At 47.4% G+C, this 10,117-nt stretch overlaps 1 protein-coding gene across 3 annotated transcripts in view; it reads right to left on the reverse strand.

Moving 5' to 3' along the window:
* Nucleotides 1–9,840, reverse strand: part of MCTP1 (multiple C2 and transmembrane domain containing 1) — a 291,466-nt gene extending 281,626 nt beyond the window's left edge. For all 3 annotated transcript variants that reach the window (XM_072860789.1, XM_072860787.1, XM_072860790.1), the window contains exon 1: nt 9,022–9,840. In XM_072860789.1, coding sequence (XP_072716890.1) covers nt 9,022–9,600 — 579 coding nt within the window. In that variant the 5' untranslated portion in view covers nt 9,601–9,840. The remainder of the gene's footprint in view (nt 1–9,021) is intronic.
* Between the last annotated feature and the right edge of the window lie 277 nt (nt 9,841–10,117).

Raw genomic sequence — 10,117 nt, forward strand, 5'->3', positions numbered from 1 at the left:
TCTAGAAGCAATAGGATTTAATGGACAATACTCTGAAAGTATTGATGCAATGCCCAAATGTGGTATGGGGTATACAGTGCTACTGTCTCTCCCATTTTCTCATTGAGATGCAAAACTAAACCTTACCATTTGAACAAACAAGTCTACAAGTATCTCATAGCCCTTCCCCTGACATGCTCTACCAATGAGCCATAGCTAAATTACAAGTCAAGTTTCTGGATTTGCCCACCTGAAAAATCAGCTATTTTTTTTTTAACAAGAATATGACATGCTTTGTTAATGACTTACTGCTGAATCTCTTCTCATACAAATGCAAAATTACATCAACTCCACTGGCTACAGAAAAGCACAAACAAGGCAGAGGTGGATGTATTGCTCCAGAGACAAAAGTGATTTATTTACCTTACAGCACTGTTATCTTGTAGTAGTAGATACAGCCTATAAAAGAAATACTGAAGGAAATACAAAAAAGAATAACAAAAAGACAAGTCCTTTCAACATTACTTTGCTACGTATCTTTCAACGCAGTGTTAAATACCACCCTTCAAGAAAATCTTTATCCTCTATTGCACTCTTCCATATTAATCACTGCTAAAAGTTCTGTTTGGAACAAGCAAAGGAATCTATTTTAGGGCTTTTATATATACTTAATCACCTCCAGTCACTTATATAGTTAATTCCTTCTCTTTAGGGAAGGAATTAAGCACTTGAGAACTTGTAAGAATTTGAAACAACAAATGCTATCTAGTCAATAATCTGAAGCTATAGATTTTATTTGGTCAAATGACTACATGGGAAAGCTTATCAGCAACATCCAAGTAGAGCACAAAGGAGTGGAAGACTGCTAACTGTTCTTATTAATTACCTGATTTGCTGAGACATAGTCTTCCCCTTCACCTAAAAATCATCCACGTGAAACATGAGCAACAAGGTGGCTTTACTGATAAATATCCCGGTACTCTAATAGCTTTATCCTCAGGTCCCACTTTTCACATGCAGAGTATGAAACTTTCAAAACTAGATTTTTCGACAGGGATGGTCTATCATAGCTCTAAGTATTTGAAACAGGGAACCTCTGGCTTGGTGGCAAGGTATGAATCAGCTACCCCACAAGACTTCAATACTTACAAGTCCAGAGGGATCATTTTTCTTGTGTGCTTGCTACGGTTTGTCATCAGTTCACCACTACAGAAATACATGGACCATACACTGCTATATCCCTGAGCAGAACACAAACTCTACATAAAACAAAACGCCATACTGAACTAATGGTGATCTAATTTGTAGTTTTGGTAAATTAAGCCTACCACAGATAAAGTTTGGGGGAACTCTGCCTTCTTTTACAAGGGAAGAAAAAAACATTTATTTTTTAAACTTACAGCTTCAGTGCTTACATTATAGTTACCTTCTTAAAATTCCCTAGAAGATAACACATATTATCTGAGATCTAGGATCAATATTAAGATTAGAGAGGAAAAGCCAAATTCAGTCTTCAGATCAATGCAGAGTTCTCAGTCATCTTGCCAAAGACCAGCACTTCATCCAAGAGGGAAAAAAAAGATGACACTTGGGTCTAATAATATGTTAGCACCACATCACGAGACAAAAGAGTTAAATTAGAACTACCTACAGGGCTGGATGTTAAATGACATACTGGCAGTTTTGAAACTGTTTTAGTCGTATTTTTTTAAATGCTAAAAAGTACTTCTCTTTGCAACAATACAGTAACTGATGATAAGTCTTATTGGTATGCCTAATAATTTTCTGCATCCAACATTTTAACAAGAGGGAAAAAACATTGTTCAGCATTTCTTGGGAAAAAGTTTAATGCTATAACTATTTTTAGGTGTTTGGTTTTTTACATTTAAAAAGTTCATCACAGTTCAGTATGTTATGAACTACACACATGAAGTACACTGAAGTAGTAGAGTTTTGACACAGTCACTTGAAATCCAGATAGAAGCCCTACACTGAAAGTTAATCACTTTACAGCAGCGTCACTTGGTAGAAAATAAGAATTTTTTTGTTCCTTCAGTGCAAGGACTGTTGCAATTCCTGTCCACCAACCATCTATTATTCTCAATACAATTATTTTACTATGAACACCTTTACATATGAGCAGTGAAGGCAGGGGAAAAAAAAAGAGAAAGTAAAGCTTAAATGAGGACATGGATAAACAGTATATCAACAGCTGCTACTAGTTCAGTTCACTTTAAAATATCTAAGTATTTCATACAAGGATAAATGCGAACTGGCCAATTCTGAAAAATTACGCAGCTCACTTTGAAAACTCTGGAGAGATTCTTTAGTTAATTAAGCAAAGGTTATTTAGGATATAATTAAATACAATTCTGCTGTGCCATCTCTTGGTTTTTATGTCAGTAATATACACACACTGTATTAACATACCATAAGTTGACAGACTGGTCAGAGGCTGACAGAGCATAAGAAACAGATTAATGCATCGTAAACTGCTGAAAGATAAACCTTTTATCAGAAATTAATACAATGACGAAACAGGGCAATGCAGAACTTCCCTTGATAAAATCAGATGTCTAATTAAACTCTTAGAGAAACAAACAGCCTTGAGAGACTGCAACAGCTTTCTTAAAAATAAATGAATGTTAGCAACAGCTTTTTACTCCTGCTTGCTATTTCTATTTCTATGCGATTTCTGTTAACAAGCTCCAGGCTCTTCTGACCCAGACAGCCTAAATATTTACTCATCTACTTATTCCCTACGTGTCAGTGGCCAGATCCCCAAAAGTAAGCTTTCTCCCATTGCCTAAAATTTTGCGCTCTTATTCTCCGAACACTGCTGCCCTGACATCATACTCCAAATACCTGTTCAAATTTGCTCCCTCCAGCTCTTTTTGTTTTGTATTGGCATTACCTCAGGAAAAGGTAATCCTTGACAGAATTGTTTGATTTTCCTCACCAACTTCACCTTTCCCAGTGCAGTTTCTTAGAAATCTGAAGTAGTAATTAAGATTCTCTTGGGTGACATTATCTGTGTAGCTTTTCACTGACATTTTCTGCCTTTTCTTTTGTCTTTATTTTGTTCTTTTGCCTTCACTGGCTGGATCAATTACTGAAACGTGACCTGTGACATATGCCAATTAGGACAAACAAGCCAAATTTTTCCCTTGGGTAACTTCACTGACTCCAGTGGCTCTAAGCCAGATACAGATTTATGCTGGTATAGGCAGAAAAACGTGCCTGGTATGCCAGTCAGGTTTTCATTGGCTCTGCATCCCCCTCCACACCAAATTCAAAAGTCTCCTCTCTTCTCTTCAGGCTCCCCCGCAACTCTGCCTCTGCACCTATTTCATCACTACTCTTCCCTTCTCCTTCCCAGACATCTCAGGACAACACCATGCTCCTTGCCCTGAAAGTGCAACCTCTCTTCATACGACCCTGCCACTAAACTCTCCTTTTTCTGCAGATCCCTCTCATGTGCCACACAGCTCACTCTTACGCCAACTTAACTGAGAAATACTTACACGTTATTGAGAGAATGGGAGAGACCCAGTATCTGGATACGTATCTCAGGTTTTTCTCGTTGTCTCATCTCTTGCATCATGCGGTGTTATATAATCTAGACCACCGTTACCCAATCTCTGACTCTGAAGACTCACAAAAGTAGGTCTGAAGGATGCCTTATTAATTAAGCACATGGTTCTGCGTGCAGCAAAACTAATGAAGCTTCATTTCCTATGGCTATGCATCTAGAGGTCGAGCGGCAGCCCTAGCCTTCCCCCCCTTGCAATAACCCTAGAGCCCTCTCAAGTCTCCAATTTACCCCCCGTAACCACAGAACTGGAGACAGACAGGAAGAGAAGCAGTTAAGAACCTGTCCACTCTTTCAGCTTAATGGATCAACCTGTGACATACTTTAAAAAGTCACAAAGTTTGTTGCTACCAAGTCATTATCTTGCAAGAAAACCCACTGGGGAAACGTGCCCACAAGAGCTCTCACTGCGGCAGGCAGACTGCAGCCTGGATGCCCCTTCAGCCAGGAACCCTCTCCCTAAGTGCTCTTCACGTCCGCTGTTGATTCAAGGTGACATATGCCCACACCTGTGTTCTCCGTTTAAGAAGATGCAACGCTTATAAGTTCTTTATTATTGCAAATCTTAAGAAACAGTGATATTTCCACCCTCCTGGTTTTCACTACATGATTATGACAAACTGCAAGTGGCATAAAGCTTTCCATGCAAAGCTACATCTCACATTCAGGAGAAAGGCCATGCTGGCAAAAGCACTGCTGGGTAAATCCAAGCTCCTGCTGGCAAGAAGATGCAAATTATAAGGGGCAAGTGGAAAAACCCTTGCCGTGCAGCCTTGGGGCATGGCAGCACACTCAGCCACTGGAAGTCCTGTGGAACAGCAGAAGCCGTGGAGGGCTGTTGTCATCTTCTGCCCATGGAGCACCGCAAGAGGCTTCCATCGCCCTCAGCTCGTTCCCTCAAGGGTGCAGCACACATCCTGCAGCTCTCAGCTATATGAAAGTGACTGGATGCCCCGTCTAGGGTTAGGAAAGGTTTGGCCAAGCAAACCTGCCACATAGCCTTTGGAAGCTGGAAGAAGGATCATGTTTAATCCTGCATCTGTCTATTTTTTGTCCTAATAAACCATATGCACACTTTGGCAACCCTTTAAAAGGAACCTAAATTTCCTGCCAACAAATATAGTAGTTATGATGCCCTTCTCTCCCCAAAACTATTCAAGGACAGCTTTGAGAAGTATTCAGTCTTTGGGGCAGAACTAGATCTAGAACTAGATCGTTTAGTACTCAAATGTAAGGGTTATTCTTTGCATAAGACTCCACTCTTAAGTGGATAGGGGAAAGGCCATGGATGTTGTCTACCTAGACTTTAGTATAGCCTTTGACACCGTTTCCCACAGCATTCTCCTGGAGAAACTGGCTGCTCATGGCTTGGACGGGCGTATGCTTCGCTGGGTGAAAAACTGGCTGGATGGCCGTCCCTGGAGAGTTGTGGTGAATGGAGTTAAATCCAGTTGGTGGCTGGTCACCAGTGGTGTTCCCCAAGGCTCAGTACTGGGGCCAGTTCTGTTTAATACCTTTATCAACGATCCGAACGAGGGGATCGAAGGCACTCTCAGTCAGTTTGCAGATGATACCAAATTGGGTGGGAGTGTCAATCTGCTCGAGGGTAGGAAGGCTCTGCAGAGGGATCTGGACAGGCTGGATCGATGGGCGGTCAATTGTATGAGGTTCAACAAGGCCAAGTGCAAGGTCCTGCACTTGGGTCACAACAACCCCATGCAACTCTACAGGCTTGGAGAACAGTGGCTGGAAAGCTGCCCACCAGAAAAGGACCTGGGGGTGTTGGTTGACAGCCAGCTGAATATGAGCCAGCGGTGTGCCCAGGTGGCCAAGAAAGCCAATGGCATCCTGGCTTGTACCAAAAATAACGTGGCCAGCAGGAGTAGGGCAGTGATCATCCCCCCTGTACTCAGCACTGGTGAGGCCGCACCCCAGATACTGTGTTCAGTGTTGGGCCCCTCACTCCAAGAGAGACATGGAGGGGCTGGAGCATGTCCAGAGAAGGGCAACGGAGCTGGGGAAGGGTCTGGAGCACAAGGCTGATGGGGAGCGGCTGAGGGACCTGGGGTTGTTCAGCCTGGAGAAAAGGAGGCTCAGGGGAGACCTCATCGCTCTCTACAACTGCCTGAAAGGAGGTTGTAGAGAGGTGGGAGTCAGTCTCTTCTCCCAAGTAACAAGCGACAGGACAAGAGGAAACAGCCTCAAGTTGTACCAGGGGAGGTTTAGATTGGATATTAGGAAAAAATTTCATCAGCGAAAAGGTTGTCAAGCATTGGAACAGGCTGCCCAGGGAAGTGGTGGAGTCCCCATCTCCGGAGGTATTTAAAAGACGTGTAGATGTGGTGCTTAGGGACATGGCTTAGTGGTGGACTTGGCAGTGCTAGGTTAACAGTCGGACTTGACGACCTTAAGGATCTTTTCCAACCTATATGATTCTATCATTCTAAGTGTGCACCTTTACTTGAAGTAAGATACTAACCCTACTCACTGCAACAGAAGCTTTACTCAATGCTGAGAAAACGAGGCCTCTGCTAGGTTGTCCATGTCCAATGCAATATTGCTATACCCTTATATTAATTAGTTCAAATTATTTGTAAATAATTGACTATGCCAAAAAGTACATTCCAAGATTAAATGCAGCGTAGTGCAACTTATGTTGTAAGTCTTCCCATCCACCACACTAACTTGTGCTCCTTTTCACTGATGACAACTGGATTATTTCAGTTTAAAAGCATAAGAAATTTGACTTCTCATGGGATTTTATTTTTCCCCACCATCTCCCTTAAAATATCTAGTAGGTCTTTTTGTGTACAGATTTGCTAAAATATTCAACAGTCTTGATCCAAAAGAGGCAGCAGCATTGGCTTGCCCCTGTACTTCAATCAAATCTTAAATACATCTTAAAGCAAGTTGAAATGCTAGTATTGTTCTAGATAATTTAATCTCATTTTTATGATTCTGTTAGTTACTAGAATTTTTTTGATCTTTGGACACATAAGGCTGCTGGGCAATAAAAATCTGGACACCTCTGAAAGTCTGTGCTGTGGTAAGTAGAACTTGGATTTGAAAAATGCAAGTTATTCCAAACTCATGTTACCAGACTTCTAACCCCAAATCCTCAGAGGTGTGTAAATGCCATGAGTGAAGTTAGGCAGGGACCTTACTGACCTGGGGGTACAGCATGTAAGGGTGCAAAACTTGACTCCTGAAACATACTGAATTGGAAACTCCAGCCGGTCACAGTGGAAGTTTCTTGCTCTATAACAGACCACTGAAGAGTACCAGACACAACCGAAGACAGTCCAACAGCGCTTTATAGTCTGAGTCTCATTTCCCCAACTATTCCATAGCTCAGTGAAACTGGTGAATTAAATTAGATTTAATAATCTGAGTGAGATTATACCTCTAGAGATGAGAAGAGCAGAGGACATGCTGATTATTGAATAGCAGAACAGCTGTTTCAAATCATCCCTCTGAAACACACATCATGATCAACAGCTCTGCAAACCCCTCCAACACACAAGGGACATAACAAGCTTTATTTAATATCAAAAACAACAGGTCTGGTATGCAGGCACAGTCCAAGTTAATACTAGAAACTGCTTGGAGGAATTGGCCATAATCCTGCTAATTAAAGACAAGTGTTAGAAAGCTTGGGTAACACTTATTTTTGATTAGCAGTATTCCTTCCAAATGTTATGACTGTACCTTGTTCAAAACAAGAGTAATGCCCTCAAAACTAAATAACAATTGACATGTTTTGTAAATAAATGTGCTGTTTCTTTGCTGAACACACCAACAGAACAGCACTGAAAAAAACCCCACATTTTCATATTTATTAATTGCTAGGTGTAGCTGTCTTTAAAAGAGAAGAATATCCTGTGGTCCCAAACAATAATACTTTAAATGTGCAATATATTTTTGTGAGCCCAAGGTGGGGGGAGAAAGGGACTGACTACTGAAGGGAAATGCCCACGTCGTAAACACATGTCAAAGTAATCCCACGTCAAGAACCAAAGACCTAAACCATTTACAAGCATGATTTATACAAGGGATAACCACAGTAGCTTCCAGTCAGCACAGTGCTTGGCAACAAAACAGCCCCCTGGGGCTCAGACACGAAGTTAGATCTAGGTCCCATGTTTGTAAAAATGAAGGCTGAACTCTGCAGGGGGACACGGAAGTCCCACTGACTTCAAGGGATGCTTGCAAGTCGTCACAGAACCACAACTGCTCTTCACTAGCCCACAACCACGGATTCTGTAGCCATAGGAAAAGCAAAATATATTCATACAGCTTCTTTTTGACACCAAACAGACAGAGCGTGCCTTTTACTTCAGTTACTCATTTCTCCTCAATTATGACAGAAGACAATATATAATAATATGTATTAGTCAACTATTCCTCAAAAAGTGGATGACTGCTTAGAATTACACAAACTCCAGAATGACTCATATGTTTTGCACTTTCCTCACAGGAAATTTATTCCAAGATTCGGCAGCCCCTATCAACACTAGCTTCACCACTTAATTTCAAAACTGACAGTCGGAAGAGCTATGGCTTTGTACACCGCCTTCCCCCAACAACAAGGGAGGAAACGACTATTTCATCAGCCTGAAAGCGACGGCTGCGTGTGACCGTGCCTGGTATGTTCTGCCAATTAATTATCTGCCATCTATTAAATTTGTACTGGTGGTCGTTGTTTGGGTGTCCTGCAGAAATTAAATGAAATAATAATTCAAATTTGGATAACCAGGCAAGGAAAAAGTGGAGGTTACCTGAGCAAAAGCCGTGCTGGAAGCGTCAAGGACAGCAACCAGCAGCGAGGGGCCCTCACAGGGACGCAAGGCGGCTGTGGGGAAAGGCGCGAGGGCGAGGGAACCCGCACTACGGGTACGAAAGCCCAACTTCAGCCTTCGGGACACCTTTTCTCTGCACGGTTTATACACGGCAGGTCTGAGGGAGGTCACTCCTCCTCCGGGGTACGAGCACCCCTCGCAGCACAGCGCGCCGACAGCTCGGCGCGGACATGGCGCCGCGACACCGCCTGTCACGACGGCCACCGCCGCCGCTGCCCCACGGGGAGCCGAGCCGAGCCCCGCGGCGGGGGAAGGCGTGCCAGGGCCCCGCCGCAGGGCGCGGGGCGGCCCCGAGGCGGGTCTCCCCCTGAGGCGAAGGGTGCTTCGCACCAGCGGGCGGGGGGAAGCGCCGGCCCCGGCCGCCTTCCCGCCTCGCCGCCTGTCCCCTCACCTCACCTCACCTCACCTCCCTTCCCCAGCAGCCGCCCTCCTGCCTCGCCTCGCCTCACCTCACCTCCCCTCCCCGAGAACCACCTCCCCGCCTCGCCCAGCCTCGCCTCGTCCCCCCGGGACCGCCCGCTCGCCCGCCGAGGGCTGCCGGCGCTGCCCGGTAGGGCAACCCGGCGGGAGGCGGCGGGGGCCGACACTTACCGCGCTGCCGTCGCCGTCCTCCGCCCACTGCTCCTTCCTCCTGCCGGCGGTGGGCGAGCCCTGCAGCAGCTGCTCCAGGCAGGCGGTGCTGGGCAGCGAGGAGCTCTTCTGGTGGGACAGGTGCGCCCCGGGCCGGCGCCCCTCCTTGCCGCCCTTGGGCCCCTCATCGCCGGCGGTGGGGTCCTCCCGGCGGCCGGGCGGCGGGCCCTTGCCCTGGGGGAGCAGGTGCTCCCGCAGGCGGCGCAGGGCGGAGCCGGACTCGCCGCCCGGCTCCAGCGGCTCGGCGGCCGAGCAGCAGAGGTTGGGCTGGGAGGACGAGAAGACGCGGTCCAGCACTTGCCTCCGCCGCTTGAAGCCGCTCCACTTGGCGCCGGGCGGCAGGTCCCCCTTGCCGCTGGCCGCCGGCGGCGGGGCGGGGGGCTCCGCAGTGCGGCGCTCGGCTGCCGCCCGCCCGCCGCCGCTCCGGCCCTTGCCCCCCAGCTGCAGGTTCTTCCACAGCCGGGCCTGGAAGGACACCGCCGGCTCGGGCTCGCCAGGCTTCTCCCCCGCGGCCGCCCGGGGCTCCTTGCCCGGCTCCATCCTCCTCCTCCTGCTGCTGCTGCGGCGGCGGCGGCGGGAGCAACAGCAGCAGAGCCCGCCGGAGCCCGGCGCCTTCACTCCCGTGCGGGGCGGGCCGGAGCGGCGCCCGCCGCTGGGGACGAGCGCGGGGCTCTGCCGCGCCGCCCCCCGCGCAGCGCGGCAGGGCCGAGGGAGCCCGAGGCTGGCGCTGGAGTCGCGCCGTGGAAGTTAAAGGAAGGACGGAGCCCCCTCCACGGCCCCGCCAAGCGGAAAGTTTGCCGCTGTGAGCCGCCCCCCCCGGGCGGTCCCTCGGTGGCCGCGGCGGGGGCGGGCTGCGCGGAGCCGGGCTGCGCAGGGGCGCGGAGCCCGGCGGAAAAGTTAATGGAGGGGCGCGGAGCGGCTGCCGGGGCGCGGGCTGCCGGCGGCTCGCCTATATATACGTGCGGCAATGCAAGCAGATAGCGGGAGTGGGCTCATCCTGCCCCCCTCCCCACCTTTTTTTTTTTTTTTTTTTTTTTGCATTTGTGGCAGTCGCTTC

Source organism: Ciconia boyciana, chromosome 4, assembly GCF_034638445.1.
Source record: "Ciconia boyciana chromosome 4, ASM3463844v1, whole genome shotgun sequence".
Lineage (NCBI taxonomy): Eukaryota > Metazoa > Chordata > Aves > Ciconiiformes > Ciconiidae > Ciconia > Ciconia boyciana.